The sequence below is a fragment of the Sebastes umbrosus genome, chromosome 2 (genome assembly GCF_015220745.1).
Source record: "Sebastes umbrosus isolate fSebUmb1 chromosome 2, fSebUmb1.pri, whole genome shotgun sequence".
Taxonomy (NCBI): domain Eukaryota; kingdom Metazoa; phylum Chordata; class Actinopteri; order Perciformes; family Sebastidae; genus Sebastes; species Sebastes umbrosus.
Genome location: NC_051270.1, coordinates 29,048,481 through 29,073,656, shown reverse-complemented (window position 1 = coordinate 29,073,656; position 25,176 = coordinate 29,048,481). Strand labels below are relative to the sequence as shown.

General features: G+C 38.6%; 2 protein-coding genes across 2 annotated transcripts in view; both read right to left on the bottom strand.

Moving 5' to 3' along the window:
- Window positions 1–34: 34 nt before the first annotated feature.
- Window positions 35–5,836, bottom strand: mns1 (meiosis-specific nuclear structural 1). The gene is made up of 10 exons (XM_037759201.1): window positions 5,650–5,836; window positions 5,346–5,555; window positions 3,633–3,760; window positions 3,379–3,481; window positions 2,782–3,011; window positions 1,847–2,063; window positions 1,643–1,750; window positions 750–1,007; window positions 296–421; window positions 35–211 (listed from the first exon to the last, which is right to left on the bottom strand). The coding sequence occupies exons 1-10, from the start codon at window positions 5,650–5,652 to the stop codon at window positions 101–103; spliced, it is 1,494 nt and encodes a 497-aa protein (XP_037615129.1). The 5' UTR covers window positions 5,653–5,836; the 3' UTR covers window positions 35–100.
- Window positions 5,837–8,230: 2,394 nt separating this feature from the next.
- The window catches only part of znf280d (zinc finger protein 280D), a 37,705-nt gene continuing 20,759 nt past the window's right edge, over window positions 8,231–25,176 (bottom strand). The window contains exons 11-29 of the mRNA XM_037753594.1: window positions 24,729–25,039; window positions 22,623–22,765; window positions 20,030–20,154; window positions 19,481–19,689; window positions 19,294–19,393; window positions 18,928–19,152; window positions 18,753–18,827; window positions 18,520–18,626; window positions 17,547–17,734; window positions 15,143–15,300; window positions 14,948–15,048; window positions 14,712–14,858; window positions 14,160–14,294; window positions 12,907–13,133; window positions 11,849–11,989; window positions 11,695–11,763; window positions 11,484–11,599; window positions 11,367–11,391; window positions 8,231–10,245 (exon numbers count right to left, since the gene is read on the bottom strand). Coding sequence (XP_037609522.1) covers window positions 9,864–10,245; window positions 11,367–11,391; window positions 11,484–11,599; window positions 11,695–11,763; window positions 11,849–11,989; window positions 12,907–13,133; window positions 14,160–14,294; window positions 14,712–14,858; window positions 14,948–15,048; window positions 15,143–15,300; window positions 17,547–17,734; window positions 18,520–18,626; window positions 18,753–18,827; window positions 18,928–19,152; window positions 19,294–19,393; window positions 19,481–19,689; window positions 20,030–20,154; window positions 22,623–22,765; window positions 24,729–25,039 — 2,984 coding nt within the window. The 3' untranslated portion in view covers window positions 8,231–9,863. The remainder of the gene's footprint in view (window positions 10,246–11,366; window positions 11,392–11,483; window positions 11,600–11,694; window positions 11,764–11,848; window positions 11,990–12,906; window positions 13,134–14,159; window positions 14,295–14,711; window positions 14,859–14,947; window positions 15,049–15,142; window positions 15,301–17,546; window positions 17,735–18,519; window positions 18,627–18,752; window positions 18,828–18,927; window positions 19,153–19,293; window positions 19,394–19,480; window positions 19,690–20,029; window positions 20,155–22,622; window positions 22,766–24,728; window positions 25,040–25,176) is intronic.

The window sequence follows — 25,176 nt, the reverse complement described above, 5'->3', positions numbered from 1 at the left end:
TCCATGAATGCTGAGAAATTAAAGAACTTTGTGGTCACTTAAAGATTTCTATTTAATTCACAGTAACCTTAAACTGCCATCTAGTGGCGTAGTATGAAATCTACTCATCTTCTTCCCAGCCGTCCCCAGAGAAGACATCTGCCTGGCGTGCTTTAAAGTTTTTTCTGAAGTCTTCGTCAAAGTGCTCCAGGTCATCTTCACGGAGCAAGCCCTGAAAATGGATACACTCATGTTTTGTCTACGGGTAGATGTGAACCTGTGTAACATTATTTATGATTCATACACTGTATCATACCTTTGGTAGGTATCCCAGGAGTTTAGTTGCGTGGCGTTTAAGTAATCGCTGCCTCTCCTCTTCGATGATCTGCCGACGCTGCGCCTCCCTCTCAAGCTCCATCGCTCTTTCTTTGGCCTCCAGTTCCTTGAAGAGAGAGATCAATGTTATTATCAGAGCATGTCATTCAAAAGATGGTACACTACAGCTTGTGTTTTGTTTCACTTATGTTACTCGAATAAATGTTTTACTCTCTGTGGTGGAATTTCTTAGTATTCAGCTACTACAAGTTGGGATGTGTGTCATGTTCACATCTTAAGACTGCAAGTTTTAAACCTCAAATATCATCATGATAAGACTTGGTTGCTGCTATCTGTTGCCTCCCGTGGTGTAATACTACTCTGACAGTAAAACTACACCAGCACCACCTTATTCTTGATGTGAGTATGCACACAGAGAGCGTGGTGGTTCGTACCAAGTCGGCCTCACGCTGCCGTCTTCTGTACTCTATCAGTTTCTCCACTTCCCGTTTGTGTTCGAGTTGCTTCATGCGTCGTTTCTGGGCGTTCATCTGCTCCAACCTATCGTCCTCTGCGAACTTGGCCATCATCATTTTGCTGAAGGTCTCCTCTTCCTCTTTCTCTGCCTGCCTCCGCATCTGTTTGAAGGCCATCTGCTGCTGGCAGGTCTGCTGCAACATCAGCCTCTGTCGGATTTTATTCTCCATCTCTTGCTGTTAGAGGAAAGTTTAAAAAAACAAAACATTAACTGTGCATTCCAATACACGTAGTACCATAATATTTAGTATGCCAGAAAAAGAATTTGGTATGTCCCAATACATAGTATGTCAAATGCAATAGGCCAAAAATACCAGGATGTCCTGTTGCATCTGGTCACATTTTGCAGTATGCAAACCAGCATGCACAGCAGATATGTGAGCAAGAGGGTTAAAGTTCACAATGTTATGATGAAGTAGTATGTCCCAATTATATGCATACTGCATGCAACAGTACATACTTTGTAAGGGCAGCTGCAGTATGTACTAAAAGTAAAAAGAAAAAGTATGCAATTTGTAAGGCACCCTAGGATCACTCAGGTGCGTTTATAAATTCTATCCCCAGAGCACACAAAACTCTGTGTATGTTTCTTGTCTCATAAAGGTCATTTTTCATTTTTTTCTGATATTTTATAGACCAAACGATTAATAGAAAAAAAGATTTGACAAATAAATCGACAACTACTATCTGTATCCATTACTTGTACCCCTAATATCCAATATATATGTCATACTTCATCTCAACTGTCAAATTTATTATAGTCAGAATTGCCGAGAATGGATGTATAAAAAGTGAAAGCAATAATACTCACAATCTCCTTCTGCCTGTTAGCCTCTTCTTGTTCTTCTAGATAAAGTTCTTCCCGGACTTGCTCCATCTCTTCACGCTGCTGCCTCTCCCCTGCAATCTTCTCAGACAGCTAGAGGAGAACAGAGACAAGTGATTTTTGGTGGCACGTGTCATTGAATGAAAAGATAAATGTATTAGCATTTAAAAAAGTTAAAGTTGTCTCAACTATTTTATGAAGATGCTCCTTTGCTTCTTCTCTCTCTCTGAGCTTAGCCAGTCTGTTCTCCTCCATGTAGTTCTGCTGGCTCGCAAACTCCATGATGCGTTTGTTCTCGGCCTCCGTCTTCTCTTGCTCCATGCGTCTCCACTCGGCCTGCTGCTTCTTGAACTCCTCAATGTGCTGCTGAGTCGCTCTGACCTTCTCCAGTTTTAGCTGCCTCTCCCTTAAAGGAAACAGCATTATTTTTCAATAAATCCATCACATTACCACAGTCTTAACATTTTCTCTGGAAGGGAACGGATACTAGTAGGCACTTTATTGAAATGCATACTCTAAAATATGTACAGTATTTAGTTGCAGGGATAGATTCAGCGATTGAATTTGTAAGTCACTTGAAATTTGAATTGAATGCAATGGTAATTTCGCTAAGTTCCATGGATATAAGGGCTGCAACTAATGATTTTTTCAGTGTTGATTAATCTGTCGATTATTTTCTCGATAATTCGATTAGTTGTTTGGTCTATAAAATGTCAGAAAATGGGGAAAAGTGACGATCAGTGTTTCGCAAACCCCAAGCTAACGTCCTCAAATGTCTTGTTTTGTCCACAACTCAAATATATTCAGTTTACTGTCATAGAGGAGTAAAGAAACCAGAAAATATTCACATTTAAGAAGCTGGAATCAGAGAAATTTTACTTTTTTCTTGAAAAATTACTCAAACTGATTAATCAATTATCAAAATAGTTGGTGATTAATTTAATAGTTGACAACTAATCGATTAACTGTTGAAGCTGTGATGGATATTACATGATTTGACCCAAAAAATCTACTTCAACAGCCCAGTATAAGCATGCCCGACACTAATATCCTATCCCTTGGCTGCTGTGTACTTGTGTGCATCGTGCATTCCTGTTAAAGCCTGTAAGAATTGAAGGACTCACATCTGATCCTCCTCGTAAATCTTCCTGATGATCTCGTCAACCATGAGCTTCTCTTTGAGGAACTCCTCGTACGCCTCTTGTTTCCTGCGCTCCTTCTCCTCGAGCTGCTGCTCCAGCTCCCTCTGGTACTGCGCCAGCTCCTCGTGGCGTTTCTGCTCCAGCTTCTGCTTCTCAGCGGCTGCTCGCTCGCGTTCGCTGTTCAACTTGCGAGCCAAGTCTGCCTCCTCACGCTGATGTCAGAGAAAAGACAAACACGGTATATATAGCTTGTATGAATTATTCTGTATTTAGAATTTTGTAAAGTTAACAGCTCCTTATTAGGAGGAATAAAAATCAGTTTTATTCCTAAAAGTACTTTGATAAATATGAGCCCTGATGCATAAAACTAATCAAACTTTTTCTCAGCAAACTGTATTTAATGAATAGTCCCTTACAGCATTTTCTTTATTTAATAACACTGGATCTCTGCCTGGTGGCTGTTATGCAAAGAAACGCATCTGGAGTTATTTAAAGTACAAGATTTTGAACAGGATCCATCTTTTACAACCAGCAGTTCAGATTTGTTGTTTTTGGTAAATTACTGAAATCAATGCTCACCATTGTCGCAAACCTCATAGCTTCATGCTCAGCAATCTGTGCAGCTCTTTCCTTATTCAGATATGCATACTTCAGCTTTGACTCCAGCTCTCGAAGCTCCAGGCTGAAAAAGTATTTAGATAGACTTTTAAAGAATTAGCATAAATAATGACGAGACCAAAGCAGAGAAAGATGACACAAAAGCAATAAGTGTTGCATTTCTATATTGACCCAGAATATACAGTAAGTCCAGGTGATGAAGTCAGTGTGCGTACCTGTTCTCTTTAATATGCTGCCTCATTTTCTCATCTCTCTGCGTCTCAGCGTTGATGCGGGCCAGCTCTTTAGCCATCCTCTCCTCTTGTTCAAATAGCTTTTCTCTGTTTATTCTCTCCTCCTCTGCCTGCAAGTCAACTTTAATTAGGATTATCTTCATCTGAGTTCAGTTACAGTTAACACCTTGATGATACGACGTAGTGTTGTGTAAATAAAGCAATGCTTTTCTTTTGGGTCTCAAGCCGGCGCAGATTTTTTTTACCTGTTATAATGGTGATTACCAATAAAACAGAAATTAACCAGCAATTTATAAATGTATACTATTGTTCATTCAAACATCTTTCTGACAATTCCTCCATGTTACCAAATCACAAAATGAGGTTGCTTTAAAAAGAAAAAATCTTGAACATTTTCACTTGTTTCAAACATCTGAATCAGCAGCCACATTTGAGATTTTTTTCAACAGAAATGTCAGGACAGTTCAGTCTGATTATCAGGCAACAAAGTTCTAGTCTACAGTAAAAGAAACATTCATTGTCACCAGTGAATATTTTAGCACTAATTAAGTTCAGTACAATGTGATGACAATGTTCTGGAGTAATAACTTAACCTTAAAATAAGTGCAAGGAAGTCTACTTAATTTTTTTATTTAATTTAAATTTATTATAATTTTAATTAAAACATTTTTGTATATTAATTTAATTTCCTGTTAAATAGTATTTGTATTTAATTTTGTCATCACACTACAGTAGAAGATTCAAATAAATCCTGGTACCATTTCCACTACTACATCATTTAATTGCACCACAATTATGTAGTACAGTACAGTACATAATTGTGTGTGTGTTTCTGTATTTATATGTTTTTCTTTAAAGGTACTATTACTGACTATTACTGACTACTACTACTGTTTACTACTATCACTGACTTACTATTACTTTACCAAGATCCAAAACCAAATCAGTTCAAAGTACAGCAATATACAGAGCAATGCAAGAATGGAATTCACTCCCAAATCACATTACACAACAAAATACTATATATGGTTTTAAAAAAACACTAAAAGAGCATTACTTAAGAAGAAACTCTAGTAATTAATAAGTATTCTTTGGTGTGTAAGGGTATTATGGGCATTCCATGTTAAATGATGATATTTATCTGTTAGATCATGATAGATTCAGTCGTAGCCTTTCTATTTTCTTTGTGTTTTTGTTATTTAAACTGTGTCACTTGTTATTGTTTTATTTACATGACGTGCATTACGATGTGTTATGTTAGTGTATGATGAGTAGTGTGAATGTGTATTTTTGTATTGTCACCATGTAAACTATGTGGACCCCAGGAAGAATAGCTGCTGCTATGCAAAACCTAATGGGGATCTAAATAAACAAACAAACAATCTGAAGTGTTTTTATTACATTTTTGTTTATATTTTTACATTTGTTTATATTGTCTTATCTATACAATTTATATGTGTGTAGCATGTGAGCTGCAACTAAATGTCATTGTGCAACCCTGTACAGTATAATGACAACAAAGCTAAAATCCTTAAACCTTAAATGGTTCCTCTGGGAAAGAAAAGATTGCTTTAAAACATGATGGTCACAGCCAGGTGTGCATTTAGATGGGAGTGTCTGCTGGAGGTGATAATAACCTTATTTAACAACACATAGTTGAGAGTGTCAACATGACCTGTACAGCATGAAGCCTACCTTCATCAGAGCGCTCTCCATCTGCATGTCCCTGAGCTCCTGCTGCACCTGTCTCTGGTACCTCCTCCTCTCACAGCTCTCCTCGTCCTTCAGACCGGCCTGCTGCTGCCTCTCTCGGTCCACCCGCCGGGCCTCCTGCTGCCGGTACTGCTCCTGGTCCTGCCGCTGAGACATCATCCTCTGCTGCTGGCTGTGAGGCAAGTGACGGTTCTGTGGGAAAGTGGAGAAGACACAAGACACAGCGTGCTAACTCAGCTGCTCTGTCTGTAGCAGTCAAGCTAATGTTAACTCTACGATTATTTACCATGTTTGCGGGGCTTTCCGTCGATTCCCCTCTTCTCGACTTGACTCTCTAAGTCGTAAACAACTTTGGATTGATTAACTTGACATTGGTTTAGATGCACGGTCGTGTTGAGCTGTTAACTAGCTGTTGTTAACCTCAGGTGTCGGTGGGTTTCCTCGGTTGTTGGCGTTTCGTTGTCCTGGGAACGCCGCGTCTCCATGGTCTCCATACGCTCAGCCAATAAGAATGAGCGCTGACGATGACGTCAGGTCCGGGAAAATCAAAACGAGTCCTCTTCAAGTCACATTTGTAAGATAAGATAAGATAAGATAAGATAAGATCAGATAAGATATTCCTTTATTAGTTCCTTTATTAGAGAAAATGTATTTGTGTCTAAATTGGAAATAGAGTCACACAATAAAATAAAACAAAAAATAATTCTGAAGGATTTTAATCATTATATTTCATGGTGGAGTGTATTGTCCAGAGTGGGGATAGGATAAAATCCTATTTTTTTTTTCCAGTGTTCTAGGTAGTTTTAATTAAAGTTTTACATGATGTATCTTCAAACTGCAATTAGGACAAAGTGCAGGACACTTTGCTTGATAATATAATTATTATATTTTGCAGATTGTTTTCATGCATTTGTATGCATGTAATATCATGGTGATAGAAAAGCACTGATTCAGTGGAATGGCTCTAATCCATATACAAATGCATATAGTAATACTAATAATAATACTAAGATAAGATAAGATAAGATAAGATATTCCTTTATTAGTCCCTCAGTGGGGACATTTTCAGTGTACAGCAGCAAAGGGGATAGTGCAAAAAACAAGATGCATCAGCTAACACAGTAAAAAAAAGAGCTAAACAAAGTGTAACAAAACATGAACCATTTAAATAGAAGGAAGTATAACAATAGGAGCAGTATATACATTATTGACAATAAACAGACTATTAACAAAATTGCACAAGTGGAAAATGATATTGCACAGTGAGAATGAATGAATGAATGAATGAATGAATGAAATTCCACGTAAAAATATCAGGTTATTGTCAGTTTTTTTGTGTGTAATTATAAAATTCAAATTAAAAAATAAAATATGAATCATATTTGCTCCAATTCTACCTACTGCTGCTTGAAGACAATTATTTTTTTGTATTACAAGTTTTCTGAAATGTTAAGTTTAAATTATGTGTAAATGTGCCATTATGTACTGCTAATTTTAGTGAATTTAGGAGAAATCTACAAACGTAAACACAAAGTGTAGTAGAATAAACACCTAAATGTGTATTTTGGATGTTCTCTTTCCACTAGTCTGAAAGAAAATAAGATAAGATAAGATAAGATATTCCTTTATTAGTCCCGCAGTGGGGGGGATTTGCAGTGTACAGCAGCAAAGGGGATAGTGCAAAAACAAGATGCATCAGCTAACACAGTAATAAAAAGAGCTAAACAAAGTGTAACAAAATATGAACCATTTAAATAGAAGGAAGTATAAAAATAGGAGCAGTATATACAGTATTGACAATTAACAGACTATTAACAAAATTGCACAAGTGGAAAATGATATTGCACAGTGAGAATGAAATTAAATTCCACCTGAAAATATTGCACAGTATGAATTACACCTTAGAAGTAATAATGATAATGATATTGCAGAAGTCATTATACAGTATAGTGCAGTTATTATCAGTTTTTGGGGTGTAAGTGTAAGTGGTCTACTGGGAGCCGTGCTGGTTGTGGAGTCTGACAGCTGAAGGAGCTCTCCAGTGCTGAGATGGTGTCCTGCATGGGGTGGGAGTCATTCTCCATCATGGATGACAGTTTAGCCATCACCCTCCTCTCTCCCTCCACCTCCACTGTGTCCAGGGGGCATCCCAGGACAGAGCTGGCCTTCCTGACAAGTACTGTTGGAATTTGTATATGTACTGATATATCAACGATCAACTGATGAACATTTTATAATACAGAGCCAGTTATGCACTTATTTTGTGTTTTTTAATGTATATATATATTTTTACTTATATACTATATAGATCTTTATCTTTAATAAAACCAGTCATTCTTTTGCAGTTTAAAGAAAGACGTTGCAACTGAATATTAATGTAACATTAAATCTTTGTGTTTTATTGTAGCATAGATAGATGGATAAATAAATGTACTTTATTGATCTCAAACTGGGAAATTCTTGAGACAAATAGTTAGAAAAAAAACAACACAAAAAGTAAAACTAGAAGTGCACTTGGAGAGCGCAGACCTCCCCCAAGGCAGGTTTCATGTACGTCAATTGTTAATGGTATCAAATTACATTTAAAATAAAATAAAAAAATCCAGAAATAAAAAGAAACAAAAATCTCCCTCATGTATCACTTAAACTCCCTGCTCTGTCTGTGTTGTGGAGCAAAAGGAAGAGCAAGGTGCAGAACCAAAATACATTTGTACTCATCCATATTAGTTTCAAACAGGTCAGACATGTTTTAGGAATAAGTAAACATAATATCCATGAGCGCTCTGGAGTTCATTGTCGACTTACCGGACAGAATAGTCTGCCTACTCTTGAGAGAAACATTCAGAAAATACCCAAAGTCTCAAACCTCTTGTATTAAAGTTTTATTTACACAACAAACAGGAAAAACACTGACCCAAACCCAGAAGTTTATAGAACTCTGAGGAAAATGTGTCCTAAGGAGAACACAATATCTTAAAGGAATGTCATCAAAACAGACTCAGGGTTACATTTACAGTGCCGACATGGATGCTATACAAGTGAAAACCCTTTTTTAAAAACATGTAAAATGAACAATGATTTTTCAAATATTAAGTCACACAAAGTAAACCAATCATATAGTATAAAATATTCCCAGAGCTACAGGGAATCAGACTTTTTTTAAACCGCAGATGCAAAATAAAAGGCAACCTCATCAACCAGCAGCTGGTGCGTAAAAATTGATTGACGGACTTAATCAAGTTGAAGTGTCGCGTTGAGCCTCCACCAAAAGTTATGTGTTTACATTTTTACAAGCTTGCACTTTCAACACATTTAAAAGTAATACAATGAAATCTACTTGAGTACAATGACATATTATTCTGCTCACTCCTCAAGTAGTTACCTAGATATATACCCAATCCCACGTACCTTTGCTTATTTTTCTGTTTTATCCACACGTTTCACAAATCGGACACTTTCTTAGGGAATACAATGTGCTGCTAGCATTTTCTATACATGTACTATATATTTCTCAAAAGTTTAAAGCAACTTTCTGAGTGTTGAGATACATGTTACTCTGGGATGTTCAAAACCAGCTGGTAACAATATAATGTACCTGTACCACATCAATTATGGACCAATATTTCTGCCACAAACAAGGAATTTTCTGTAATCAATGCAAACATTTCAGTGATAACGTATAATGCGTGTTTTTGTTGTAGCAACCTCAAATTAAATATCATGGGAGCAGATTACATCTCAAAAATATTTTAAATTTTGTACAATCACAGCAAACCACAGATTAAGGGAAGGTAAAAAACAATGTTAATGACTCAAAAAACATAAAACCAAGATCCAACCAAATCGAGATACCAGTGCAAGATGAGCCTCCGATGGAAATGGGACTCAAACTGCTTAAAAAATATTGAATAAAAGGACTGAACTGGAAAACATTATTTTAGTATTTGTACTTTTAAGGGGACTACATTGAGAATTTAAATTGCTTCAATAAATCACCAGACAACGTGAGCATGTATATTTTGTGCCACTGAGTGTTTTACAGTCAAGTCATTGACAAATGTGTTCATCGTTCTCAATTAAGCAAATCAATAATCATCTGAATGGACAGCGTTGATCAGGAGCAGAATACTGTCCTCTTTATGATCAATTAGCTTTTGAAACTTTTAAATACAAAATGAGCCACAAGTTTAATTTAGAGACTGCTTAACTACTGTATATAGTTTATAGGGCAACTAAGAAGACTGTAGTGGATATAGTTTTATTCATAAATACAAAGATACTTTACATCTATTTAGGCAATGGAAGTTTGACTGATGAGTAAAAAGAAAAAAAAATCTATGATAAAATATTTCCTATGACTTTTGAAGGGATGAGTAGCAAATACTAGCAGCCAAAGCAACATTCTCATACTTTTGATATTTGTAAAATAAACAACGCCAACTGATGAAGCAGTTATTCTTACATCCAAAACTGTGCAGTCTTCTCTGATTCAGAATTCTCTCATTCTGATTTAGTTGGTTGTTCCTCCGTCTCTTGCTCCGGGAGCTGCTCTCTGACCTCTGGGCTCTCCGAGTTCTCCACCGACTCCTCACAGAGATCTAAAACCCCGTCTGATGTACAGGAAGACGATACCATGGGCAGCGATGCCGGCTCCAAGTGTTCTTCAGAGGAACTTTCAATGACTGCGCTTTCTGTGGAACCCTCTTCCTGATCACCTGCTGGTAACATTGGTTCTGGTTCTGGTTGGACAACAGCGGCGAGAGGAACACTTCCAGATGCGACACTTTGAACCAGTTTCAAGTCTGTTTCCTTTGGTCTCTGAGCAGCAGCCGGCGTCGTCAAGACGTACAAGACTTTTGTTGGCTGCCTCAAGAAGAGTTGCCTGTACGAGAGGAAGAGGACATCATTTAAAAGCATCCTTCAGCAATATACAATTATCAGTTGGTTAGCCAAACAATATCAAACGGCAGTGTTTTACATTTGTTAACAGGAACTCTATACTTCGTGAAACCAAAGAGGTTACAATGATGTTTAGGGCTGCAATATGCCAATTACTTTCTAGATTAATCGTTTGGTCTATAAAACATCAGAAAATAGTGAAACATGTCCATCCCAGTCCAAAGAGATGTCTTTAAATTAGGGCTGTCAAAGTTAACGCGATAACAAGGCGTTACCACACATTCATTTTAACGCCACTAATTTCTTTAACGCATTAACACAGTCGTTCTTTTGGAGGTTGTAGCAGGCTCAGTCTTAAAGCTAGAGGGAAGATACTGGCATCATATGAAACTAGAAAACCTAAGGAATCCATTGGAACCAACCATGTTATACTAGCTTGTCTAGAAGGAGCTTAGATAAAGATTCATTGCGATTAATCACGATTAATCATGGGCAGCCCTACTTTAAATGTCTTATTTTGTCAGAAAAAAACCCTCAAAGATATTCAGTTCAATATGATATAAAAACAGAGAAGAGCATATTTGATCCATATTTGAGAGGCTGAAAACAGCATTTTCTGCCATTTTTGTACAAAAACTTACTTTCGAAATTAGTCGATTATCAAAATAGTCAGCGATTAATTTTCAGACAAACGACTAATCGATAAGTCTACGAATCGCTGCAGCTCTAACAATGTTGTAACCTCTTTGGTGAAACTTTATTGTTGAACAAATGTGTCTTTGTACTGCTGCAAATATGGTTTAAAATGAAACAATTTGACAGGCTGTATAAAAACAAGTTCTCTCCGTTGATAAGGAAGTAGAAGTTTCTCAACTGGTTAAGAGAGGAGGCGCCACTGTGAAACCAATCCCTTTTGTTTTGGGATTTTTTTCTTAAAAGGAGAACACAGGGCATGTGATTTACAGAGCAGATTTGTAGATGTAGCAGGAAAAAAACATGCAATTTTGGACTTAGAATTTAATAAACGTTCTTTCTCAAGTGTTTTTTTATAGATTAAAAATAGTCCGATGACAAGATGTAATGTGGGTAGTAGTTTCTACTCACACTCGATCTTTGGCTTTGAAATCTGCTGGGTTAAAAACAAGAAACAACCTGTTCATGAAACTTGCAACACTAAATACTAGCAATGAGTCGGGTGGTACCGGAAGAAAAAGAACGTACCTCTATCCTGAATGACTTTGCATATGTGATTTGGTCTATCGGTTAAATGTTTGGTCATCAGGTCGCCGCCTGATGCGTCCACAAGGAGGTCACAGTTGAGACAGACCAGGGTTAATCTGAGGGGGGCGGGGGAGAAACAAAATTGCATGTCTTGTCCAATTTCAAACAGAAAACACTGTATTTATGAATAGATTCTATGAAGCATACTTACTTTAATGCATTTGAATTCTTCTTATGATCCATTTTCCAAAATCTGTGTTTGGTTATGGTGCTATGAAATCTAACAAAAGGCCAAAGAAAGATTTGTCACAAGATTTGTCAGATAAACACACTGGGCCTGAAACAAACTCAATTGTTTTACTCACCTTATCATGTGATTCCCGATGGAGACTTTGCAACTCGTCCGATATTTGCACGCGCCACAATTTGAAACCATCGGGAAATGAGAAAAGAAGTCGTCAACTTGTGAGTTGCACTCGATGCACGTGAACCGTCCTCCGTTGGCTCTGAAATTTGCACAAAACACACACATTGAAAACACCTTTGTTTTATGGGTCAGGTCAGATTTAAGACACCGGAAAGGATAAATTATGTGAATTTTTTGTTGTTAGGATGTCATTTATTTTAACTAAAACATTCTGAGTTGGTTCATTATAGCCGATGCACAAAACAATTACTTTTGTTAATTGTGTGCGGAGAGGTCTGCAGGTTTATTCTACGAGTCTGAACTCTTCTATCACACCACTACATTATCTCATGTCTCATCTGCTTAAAAGCCCACATCAGGTGACTAAAGCCAGCATATTGTGTTTTGATTACTGAGCCCAATTAGCAAAATATCACACTCATTAGTTTGTTAAAGAAAGAAATCCCACTCTATGTGCTATACACCATGTTATTTTTAGCCCGCCTAATGAAGACTGTCTGGAAAATTAATTGAAAATGCAATTAGCTACTTTGTGTATTGCCAGGCTTTAATAACATCTATTAATCTGCTCCCACCCTGTCATGAATACCCAGGAGGAGGGGCTCTGTATTAGTAGTCGGGGTGGGATGGAGGACCTGAATGATTCAGGGGGCCCAAAGATGGACATGCTGGAGATTAGAGATTATTTTCTTTTGGAGAGGGGGCAATTTTTCAAGCCACATACATTTCAGGAGCCAAATCCATTCATTAAAATTGTAAAATCTCAAACTTGTAGTCGTCAGACCCAATTGACGCTGACTCAATTAACATCACTTGAGGTCATTTATCAGACTGAAAGCAGTTATTAACCTAAAAGTACCAAAACCTTTAAATACCAAAGATTTGACCCTTTGTTGATTCTTAATTGCTGCACAAATTTTCGGTCTTTCCATAAAAATCTAATTACTAATTGCTGTAGTGTTTCTGGCTGCTGTTTGAAAAAGCTCAGTTAACAACCTGAGATTCCTGAGCGCCAGATTGTGCTTGCTGGTCCGGCCATCTTGCGTCTGCCTCTGAGTCATCTTGGTTTTTCCTGCTCCAAAGACGTATGACTTGGACTTGGATGCACTGGCTGAAGGTTTGGTTTGCTGGTTGAAACTTTCTGCACTGACAACAAAGCCAGCTCGATCGGGGGACGACTGCAATGAGGGCGTCTTTCCTGCGAAGGAGGCTCGAATGGTCACCTGGAAAGAGAACACAATGTATGTTGACGCTGAATTAAATTGGTATTAACTAGGGCTGTCAATGTTAACGCGATAATAATACGTTAATTAAAATTTAAAATAAAATACTTAAACATTAATAATAACGGCACTAAATTCTTTAACAAATGAATGCAATCAATCTTTCAGAGGCTGTAGCGGGCTCAGTTTTAAAGCTAGAGTGAAGATACAGGCATCATATAACCATCATAAAACCCAACTAATCCATGTCATAGTAGAAACAAATCACCGGCACTCACAGATAAAGTTTCTTTTTTAGTTTATTATGGCTGATGACAGCTTATTGCTGAAATGCGCTTGTTTGTTTACCCAGAATAAACTAAGAAAGACACTTTATCTGGGAGTGCCGGAGATTTGTTTCTTCTGTTCTTACTACTACCTGGCACCCGATACGGTTCAAGATTTTGAGACGTGCTTGCTGCTATTTTCTATTTTACCTTGTTGGTAAAGAGGTTAAATAACACTCCAAACGTACGCTAAATTTAGGCACAGAAATGGGTTCTATGGGTACCCACGAGTCTCCCCTTTACAGACATGCCCACTTTATGATAATCACATGCAGTTTGGGGCAAGTCATAGTCAAGTCAGCACACTGACACACTGACAGCTGTTGTTGTCTGTTGGGCTGCAGTTTGCCATGTTATCATTTGAGCACATTTTTTATGCTAAATGCAGTACCTGTGAGGGTTTCAATATTTGTCATTGATTTGTGTTGTTAATTGATTTCCAATAATAAATATATACATACATTTGCATAAAGCAGCATACAGTATTTGCTCACTCCCATGTTAATAAGAGTATTAAATACTTGACAAATCTCTCTTTAAGGTACATTATGAACAGATGTGTGATTAATTTGCAATTTTATCGCGATTAACTATGGACAATCATACGATAAAATATTTTAATCGACTGACAGCTCTAGTATTAAAAAGTTAAAAAGGTCTATATAAATATGGTACTGATCTGGTAATAACAGGGACACACCTTCGTTCCCGGAGGAAGTCCTTCCAGGGCTTTAGGTTTTCTGAAAGTCTTGTGGACATGAGTCCTGTGCTCCACTTTCTCCTTGTAGGTGAGAAAATTCAGTCTGCATTTTCCACAGCGATGGATCCCCTTTTTCTGAAATAAAAAAAACATCACAGTGTAGAAACACAAAAACGTGATTAATAAGTGGTGCGACTAGAGGCTAATTGCCGAGATGTTTCATTTGGATTCGCTGAAAGAATATAACGAGTATGAAAGAAACTACTTTCATTGCTAATAATAGAGCGGCAATTAATTTTGTTTGGTTCCAACTCTACCACATTTATTGCTCCTTTAGGGCAGGTGAAGAGGAGCAGGTTTTATTGTCAGCCTTTTATGTATTACGGTAAGGTGCAAGGTAGACAACCAAATCAATCCAACCTCGGGGTTGGAGCTAATAGTTTAAACTCTTGCAAAGATACTTTTTACGATCTTAAGAATTCACAGTAAACTGGAAACATATTGCTCTCTGCACTAGCTTTACAACAGACCAGATGAAACGCAGCATCGTACCTGATGTTTCATGTAGTGTTGCATGTACATGTGACTACTTCGAAGAACTTTGAGACAAAAGGGACAGAGCAGGTCTTTTGTGTTTTCATGGACACTTCGGAAATGTGTCTCCACATCTGAGAAGAAAGAGGACCTGTAATTGCAGACCTGTGGAATCAGCAAAACAGAATTTAAGTATCAGTGAATGTTTTAACAACAATAAACCAAATCACACAGCTCAGTATCAAGTGACAGACCTGGCAGACGTAGGGCATTTCCCCGGGCTTGTGGTTGTCCTTCATATGTTCCAGGAGAACTTGTTCCGTCTCAAACGCCAGCTCACATATCTTGCAATTGGCTTAAAAAGGAAAGAAAAGAAAATTACAAATGGCGACTCAGTGTTTGAGCAAACTGTCATGTCAGATTGAGCAGTATGGACAGTTATGTAATACTTGAGGATTCGATGGGACTGTGAGCGCTCTCGATGTGGCACTGCAGCTGGAATGGAGTCATGTACTGTCGGTAGCAATGCTGGCAGGTTGTGTGGCTTTCCCAGCTCTCGCTGTTCTGCTTTTCCAGCTCCAGGTGGTGCTTCATGTGGTTCATGAACCTGCACGAGACGGTACACACATTAGACATTAAATCATTAATAATTATTCAGTAGTGGTTTCATCAACAGGATTAATTCAAATAGAGATGAAACAATTAACTCAAAACAATATAGCTGAACAGTGAGCGCCCACTTTTTGAAAAGAAAGAATTTCCTGTTTATTTACTCCATTGATGTTTCAGAAAATCCTTATATAAATAGTTTTAAGCATGGAACCAAGTCAACCAGCTACGAGATGAATCGTGACCATAAAACATTTGACACGGAGCAAAAAAAATATTGGAAAATGGAAAAAAGGCAAAAGGTACAAGACTGTGTACATCATTATTTTCAGAGTGAAGGAACTACTCATCCCATAAACCATTGCAAATGGTGAATCCCCGCCTCTGGAAACAATAAAACGTTTAAAGTAACCGTTGACTATTTAAAATGAAGACAGATTCAGGAACTGCGTGGCATATTTCTCGCCTCAAATGTTTTCAGAAACTATTTTTTATAATATAAGAGAAGGTTTTCAAACGAGCTGCCATGTTGGCCTGGTTTGAAATCTGGGAGCAGACCACAGAGCAGCATGTAAGAGAATGCACTAGCCGTTCAGTACACATCTCCACGGTAGCAGCGAGCTCCACCAATCAGGAATCAGCAATTTACAGGACTTAAAGGATCTGCTACTCACGGCTTGGTGCTAGATACAACAGCATACCTTCAGAGGTCTAGTGGAGTCCATGCCTTGACGGCTGATCGGTGTATACCATCATTTCACAAACTCATAGCTCGTGTTGAATCTACCTTGGATGGTTACGACCTTATGGCTAATAATGAAATCCTCGATTCAGAATACGAATGGGATTTTTACTCCCAGAACCTCACTGTTGAGCTATATTGACATAAAATTAATGTGCAACAATTTCAATTTTGATAATTGGTTACTTGTTTCAATCATTTTAAAAATGTCAACATTTGCTGGCTTCAGCTATTCAAATATGATGATTTGCTGCTTGTCTTTGTCATATATGATTGTGAATTCCACTGGGTTTTAGATTGTTGGCCAGACAAAATAATCAATATGAAGAGCCCCACAATGGGCGTTTTGTCACTATTTCTAAGACATTTTATAGACTAAACAATTGCCCAATTAATCGGTCGACTAACCGACAGTGAGAAAAACACGTTAGGTGGAGCTGTAAAACCACAAAACCTCACACACAAACACACCCACACACCACAACTGTGGGCTCATAATCTACAAATGCGGGAGATCTGATGTGATTTGACGAATATTTCCATTTCTAAAAGAGAAAACAGACGCATTAAAACAAAAACAATGTCAAGTAGTGGGGGAAAAAAAATAATATTCATGGCCTGTGTGCCTGCAGTGGTTATGGTCCAGGTCCCAAAGGTTTTAAAGATAAATGAAGTATTCTCCTTGCCCCTCACTTCCTAAGCATGTATAATGGCCGTTATAATATCAGCAATTACACAAATATTTTGTTTTGCCTAATGATGTAGAGCCCCGCGGCTGCAGCTAGCACCTCCACAGCTACCTGCCACCGCTGCCCTGCCGAGGCTCGGCCCATTTTTCAGCCTGCACATTCTGCTGCCTCAGCTCCCCTAATAGAAATTTTTATGTGTATGAACTATGACCTCGACTGTGAGAGTACGGTTGCAGTACAAATGTGTTTCCCCATTAAAAGCAGCTTACAGAAGCTTTTTTTGCAACGTTCTGAAGCAAAGTTATTTAATCAAAAGCAGCAGTTCTTACGCCACCTAAACTCGCCGTCATTTCTCATGTTTAGACCCATGAGGGGAAACGGTCTGATACTGTCATCCATCTGAGAGGAAAACTGCAGCGAGGGCCAAGAAGACATCCACGCTGTCTCTATCGGCACTGAACAAACAACAAGTCCTTTAAATCCCAGACTGCTTTTGGAGAGCATGCTGGCGACTGTATGTAGTTTTTGACAGGAGGCTCAACGTTGGAAAACGAGTTTAAAACAAAACTTACATCAATGGTTCAGCAGTGCTACACAAATATACACAAACAACAACATTGAGCTTCAATATAACTCAGCACCCTCTTCCCCATGACAATGTCCGCATCACCACAACGACACAATGATTGGCACGTAAATCTCACACGGTGAAAACAATACCAGCGGCACTGTTGCGGCTGGTAGCCGTAACATATGGAAATAAATGGATTATTACCCTGTCATTATTGAGGGCAAGAACACACATGATCATACCTGATATTGTTCTTGAGGACTTTTAAGCAGCTCTGGCACTTGAAAGTGGTGTTGGGCTTCTGCGCCTCCTTCTTGTTCCCATCTCCCTCAAAGCGGCCGTAGTAGAAGTCTGAGACCAGCATGATGCGCTTGTTCCCACCAATGTTCATGGCTGATGAAGCTGTACATTCCACAACTGTGCAGCAACTCTGAAATAAAGACATGTTTTACATGAATAACTAAACTTCATGTTGATGTCTGATTAGTTTAAGTAAAGATGAAAACACATTGAGAGAGTTTTTACTCAAAAAGAAAGTAAGCAAAAAAATAAATAAACTGAAGTTGATGTCATTACAGGCTTGTGAAAAGTAAATAAACTTAACTAAATAATTTGGAGGGGAATTGTTTATCAATCCCATTTAACAGGTAAGACCAGTCAGAAAATATATCATTAGGAAAAAGACATGGTTCTGATATCATTATGTAACTAAACATGGCTTTCCAACATCAACCTTTCAATCTGACAGTCTTCATCTGCGGTCCTTGTGATCAAACTGTTTAATATGCTACTAAGAGCTTTTTTTAGTTGATACTTCTTTACCACATTTTCATGTTAATGTTCATGTCTCAAGATCACTTTTTGAAGGTCTTTGTCTCGTCTCGGAATCAACCACATTTTTACTCGCTCTTGTCTCGGTCTCAGACAAAGAGGACTCTGGATTCTATTTCAAGTCTGGTCATAATCACTAAACTGCCCGTGCATGGTCTGACTTATTTGTCAACATCATTACTGTGATTGCTCATAGAAAACAAAGGAAAATTCCACAAACAAATTCACCTCTGCAATGCCTTTTGATTAATTATCAAGACATTTTTCATGGTACACTTATACATACACACAAAAATATATATGGCAATTAAAGAGGTGAATGTGGATCTTGACTACAACATTGATTTCGACTCAAGGACAAAATTCCACAAGAGTTTTACTCACCATCATATGAAATGCCAGGGCCTCCGGTGTGGGGAATTCTTCTTGACACTGAAAGCACTTCTTCTTTATGATCCCGTTTTCCACTGGGACTGTTGATTTGGCCGGCCCTGCGGAAAACCAGTGAGATGTTACAGCTGACAAGCTACTAAAAACACAAGGGGAACAATGATTAGGTTTAGGGTTTGCTCAAAGTAATGAAATTACAAAACTGTATCAACATCATAGAAACTTACCCAAATCAAGCTTGGCTCTTTTTGCTATGCTGTCTATTGGCTGTGGTAGTAATGCTCGTTTGACTAAACTTTGATCTGTGTGAAATCCAAGAAAATACAATAACATTTTTGGTTATTGCCAGCTGATTGATCTGCAAGTGTGGCGAAGTTTAAGGATATTAGAAAAGAAAATTACTTCTGTTATTGTTATTGGCTTTTACAGGCACAGAAAAGGTCTGAAGGGATTGTGAGTTGGACCGGTTGAGTTGCAGCTGATGAGACGATGCTGAATACACAGCAGGACTCTGCACGTTAGACAGCGTCACAATGTTGTTGCTGATTTGTTGCACCTGAGGTCTATGGACAACGCCAGGCATTACCGTGCCTGACGTGACCTGCTGGAAGAGATGCTGCTGACCAGCTGAAAGACAGAACAAACAGACTCTTCAGACAAACCAGATTAAAACTGCTTTGATGAAGCTTTTCCCTTACACAACAAAATTACTGAAGAGAGGGAAAAGAAGATTTACTCCTCAGAGAGGTATATTATACTCAGCTTTACCTGGTACGATTGTAAATGACGTCCCAGGAGGGTAATGGCTCCCAAGAGAGGCAATAAACTCACTGCTGTTTGCCAGTTGTGGAGAAGTAACAATAAAGCCCTGAAAAAAAGAAACAAATCCACACTAAACAGGTGTTTGTTCTTATTGCAAATTATTAGGCAAACCATATTTTAATACCAACAATACCTGGTTATTGACCATAACAGGCTGCGGGGTCACTGTGGTCAGATTGGGTGCTGCAGTATTCACTGCATTTCCAGCCACACTCAATGGCAGCATTATTGGTGAGGGGCCAATGGAAGGGTGAGGAGCAGGAGGATTTACTTCTTGTTTCACTGCACTGTACCTCTGAAGAGGAGGAGGAGGGTTAGGCTTACCAGCCCTCTGGTTATGAGCTGTAAGAACATATAAAAGGGACAAAATAAGCACTTCAACAGGATATTTTGTCTTTATGTCAGTAAACTGGAAGACAGGCAAACAAAAAAGATGACTTTTCCATTTTAAAACCACCTATAAAAATATAGAATTTGATTATAAACTACTAATACGCAGCTAGTATTAAGTGTATGTATTACTAAATAGAAGAGGGCGATTCTGAATTACACATACAGTACGCCATATTATGATTGACGCTATGATTACGATTATTGATTTGTGCTTGTGGAGCTTAAACATCAACAAAATTAGGTGTTCAAACTCTTCACATTAATAGATTTAAAATGTGCTATGACATACAGAGCACTCCAACGAAGATCGGTTCATCATCGTCATCTTCTATCATGTGAACTTCAGAAACTTGTTTCTGCCACGGCTCCAGCTCCTCCTCGACGCACTCCATAAAAAGTTCAGACATCTTGGACCTGCAGCAAAAAACACAATGTTTATTGAACCTGAACACTACTTCCTGTAGTATATCTTTAAATACTTTTAGATACTAATACTGCAAAGCAATGATCAAATATATATTACAAGCAACTTATTTATATCACAAAATTAATTCAGTGGCATCTAAACCAAAAATGTAAGCTGGGTGCAAAAGTTGGGTTAGCTATTTGATAAACTCCTGAATAAAATAGTAATACTCAGATTTTATGATCACTTTTTATACATTTATGAACAGGATTTTTTAAAATTGTAAAGACACCATCTTCCTCAACATTCTCAGTTTCAACAGTGTAGGCTCAATCACAACACATGGCAAGGAGACGCACACATTCTTTACATTTTGACAAAAGGAAAAACACAGGTGTAAACAATGAAATCAACGATGTGTTAACTAAATGTAGCTGCTTTGGCTTCATGGTCCTGGTATTGTTGCTGCCTCACTGTCACATAATTAATGGTATTAGTAACACCTGTGCTTTTCCTTCTATGACAGGTCATAATGTTTGCTATGAAAAAGGCCCTTCTGCACTGTATGTTTCTGACAGTTTTTGAATACATGAACCACTGATACATCAAGGCAAAAGTGAGCATGGCTCACATACCCCCGCTCACTGCTTGACCCCTACTAAAGTAGGGCCAAAGTTTTTGCCATTTTTGGAACTAATGGAATTAGTCTACTGAGCACAATCTAGCTTGTTATTAGTGCACCTTCCTCAAGTCCAGGGTGGCCAAAATTTTGAAATTTTGGGCACCCTGGACTTCTATCCCCTAAAAGGCACAACTAAACCAAACTGTCAACCACCATACCAAATTTGAAGTTCCTAAGTTAAATAGTTTTTGAGTTGTACTCCGGAAACGAAAGTGTGACACACCGAACAGACCACTAGACCACTAGAACAATACATGCAAATGGTTTTGAATGAAACTGAATGTGACACAGGAAGCAATATTTATGGTGGTTATTCTGACTAGATCAGGAATAATTATAGTGGAGCGGATAGTGGAAAAATCATGCAATAGTGATACAAGCACCAAATTTGTATGATGATTCCCGAGGGGACGCTTTGCAAATATGAACGATTGGCCACTTGAAAATCCAATTTGGCGGCCATTTTCCAAGATGGCCGCAGAATTGACCTGCAGATAATGATTTCTCTCATTTAAATTCATCTACTTGGTCGAGTAGGGGATCAGTAGTCCAACGTTTCCTTCCCTGAAAGACCGGATAAGCAAAAATATGACAAGCTCCATATCCAACTCCAGGTGCTAGAACTGGAACTGTGGACTCTCAAGCCGCAAAAAAACACAAAGCAAAGACTCAGCGGACGGCCAGGAAGTAAGAACAAAACGTATTGTACGATGTTAAAGCTGTAAAAATTAAATCAAGCATACCAGAAAACATATAACTCCACATCACATATTCAAATTGCACTTGCACATGCACTTCCTTAAGAAAAACATTCTCCGCAAGTAAATTTGACAGCAATCTTGAAAAATGGCCGCCATAATGCAGTTAAAAATTGTTAAAACTATCAAAATAAGATCCAGCATGTCAGAAAACATATAATTTGACACCAAGGTCACTCAATTCGACCAAGTAGATGAGTTACTATGAGACACATCATCATTGGCAGGTCCATTTGGTGGCCATCTTGAAAAATGGCGGCCATCTTGGATTTCCAAGTGGCCGATCGTTTATATTTGCTGAGTGACCCCTCGGCATCATTAGGCCAAATATGGTGCCTGTATCACGATTTGATTGATAAATGGATGTTACCCGCTCCACTCTTAGAGCCTATTGTTGGAACAAAGCTTCTCAGTTGCCTTCAGATGGGGACAGTTGGTTACTATAGAAACTGTAGATGTCAAACCTTTAACCCACATAAACACACAAAAACACTACAACATGGCATATGTTATAATTATTTACTAATCATGTGTTTGCTAATGTGTGAAAGGAAATAAACCTGGGTTAAAAGTTAGTTTCTAAATAAAGAACAATTAGATTAAATACATCTGAATGTAAAGATGCTGTTTAGCTTTGAGCTAACAGTGTTCCCTTCACCATCACATCCTACATTTAACACTACTAACACATAACTATAAGCCTCTAACCTCTGAAACAGATCAACTCTTAACATCAGCATCATATGAGTGTAGCTAGCGTTAGCTCACACTGCCTGTATAGCCAGCTAGGTAATGCTAACAGGCTAGCATGTCTGATCTCAGTGCTCCTGCTATCATCAGTCTGTGACTCGGTGACATCATCACATGCTGTAAGGAGGGACTCATATCTCCTGTTGATCCTAGCGTTGTGTTCCCAGAGTGATCGGTTATGGATCAGCCCACAACACTAGCTCTGCTCCGTCAGCCTGGTCTCTCTCTCTGGAGGAGGACGTGAGGACAAAGACTGTCTGTCTCTCAGGTTGGTGTCTCAGCCTACCTGTCTCTCAGCCAGCCGCTGGTCCTCAGAGCAGAGCCGAGTCTAGAGACACGCTGCAGCAGGAGTCGCTGGTCCTGGTATGGATCTAGTTCTGGTGCTGGACGGGACAGGAGGAGAGGAGGAGGCGGAAATGATCCGACTGTCTGGACCAATCAGATCACAGGGGGCTGCATCACTTCCGGTGTGTTTGTAGTACTTCCGGTGCTCTCTCCTGCAGGGTTTCTTTAAATTAACTATTTTTACTTTATTTTCTTTACAAATACTATTATAGCGGGGCAGTTAAGCACAGCAACTGTGCATTTTGCTTTAAAAGCAACACATTTGGCTCAGATGTAGTTTATATGTTATGAAAAGAGATATCAGGCACGTTGCAGCCATTTTTCAAAATGGCCGCCAAATAGGTGGTTAATATTCCAAAGTGTTGCAGAAAACTGATTTTATGAGTCTTGGTGATCTCCAAGGTGTGTTCCAGCTGATTAGATCAGATGTCAGAAGATCACAGACGTGTTTTTTTCCCCTTCGTTTTTTAAAGGGACTGTTTGTAACTTTTTACACGTATAAATCAATCCGGGTCGGTGTCCCATGCGCGCTCGCCTGTGGCTACGCTGTTCAGACAAGACTCTAACACAAACTACACGGAAACACCAAAACCACAAAGTTATATCTAGTGAAGCCCGTCTTGCAAAACAGTGTTGGCCGTGGTCGGAGGACGCGGGGGAGACCGTAGCTTTAGTCTCCAGGACCGGAGTCTCTGCTGTACTCTGCTCCTCTGCCTGCTTGCCTTAACGGCCACAGATGTCATTGTTAACAAGCATTTCTGAAAATTACAAACAGTCCCTTTAAGGGTGCTTTTTAAAAACTTTTAAAAATGAGAAATAAATCCTGACATAATAGAGCATGGGAATGGCCATCACAAACTCATATCATCACATACTCAAGGCTTATGGAAAGGAGGCTGGGTAACGGGCGGACATGGGTCTTGGGGTATGGGGTATAACACATGCGAAGTGTAACTGAAGCTGCGGTCGTGTCAGATTTCAATGCGCATGTGTTAGACCCCCAAAGACATGACGTGTTGATGATGCGTGACCCAGCCTCCTTTCCTTGCACGTACTAAACCCTTTATTAATGACTAACAACTTGAGACACACAAACAAGAGTTCGGAATGGCAAGGGGTTAAAAGTTTTTTTTATGAAACTATGCGTCGCTATGTGTTTTTATTTAAGTTATGTTGTTATGAAGCTATGTGTTATGTGTTTTTATTCAAACTATGTGTTATGTGTTTTTATTTAAGTTATATGTTGTTATGAAGCTATGTGTTATGCATTGTTATAAAGCTATGTGTTGTTTTGATGCGTTGTTATGAAGATCTGTAGGGCCCTGTGATTTCCACGATGAGGAAAACATGGACAGAAACGCAGAATTTGATAATAAAAAATGCATTTGAATAATGAGGCAATGACGCACTTAAAATGGGTTTTGATTCAAAATTTATTTTACTGTACATAATATTACAATAACACCTGTACTTCTGACGTGGAATGTAACTGACAGGCCGGTACCAATCGTTTAATTGATTTAATTTTTTTTATTTGGACTTGGTAAATGAGGTAACAGGTGCTGTGTGGAGGGTTTCCCAGACTGTCGCCATGCCGGAAGATCCAACAGAGTCACTTAGATGTGCAAATAATCTGCATGATATTCATTTGTGCTTTGGATATGACACATTTATGTTAGAAAACGAATTGTGTGCAATTATTATAACTTACTTACTTAGTAGGCGAGATTGGAGCAAATATGATTAATAAAAGTTATTTTCATAAAACGGTCGCTATATCGTGACAGTAGTACATGAAACGGGTAACCTGAAAAAAAATCATGTTCTTCTGTGTCCTCTGGTGTCCTCTGGTGCTCCTAATGGCATCTGCAAGATTTCACTTACCGGAGGAAAACAAGCAGTAAGAACTGATCTGAGGTCCGCTGTCTAGCTGCCGTCTATGAGAGCCGGCCATGATGGGGTGCAGAAGTCTAGTTACCTCTCAGAACACTGGAATTACAATATGCTGAAAGGTTACTATGGAATTATGCCAAAAATATACTGCCTACTGCCACTTTAAGTTTATTATTCGTTGTTTGTCTGATGTGCCAGATGATTCAAGTTCAAGTACGGTAAAGCACGGCAGAGAAAAAGGTACAAAGAGGGTCTGTGAGCTGGACTGGTTTGACTGCAGCTGGATAGATGACGTTGTATATACTTCAGGACTATGGACGCTGGATAAGGACGCGGAGTTGTTGCTGATTTGATGCACCTCAGAAGTGTGGACAACACTGCAGGCCTCAGGTGTTGGTGTGTGCTGACCAGCTAACCAGCTCTGAAGAGTTGAAGGATCTGGTTTACAATCTGTTTGGTCATCACCTGTAAGAAGAACATACAAAAAGACCAAATCAGACATTTTAACAGGATGCAAGTTAACTTTTGCAAATTCATTTTAGGTGAGACATTCTAGTAATCTGGCTCAATCCATCAATGAAATACCTTTTACATTTCTACAT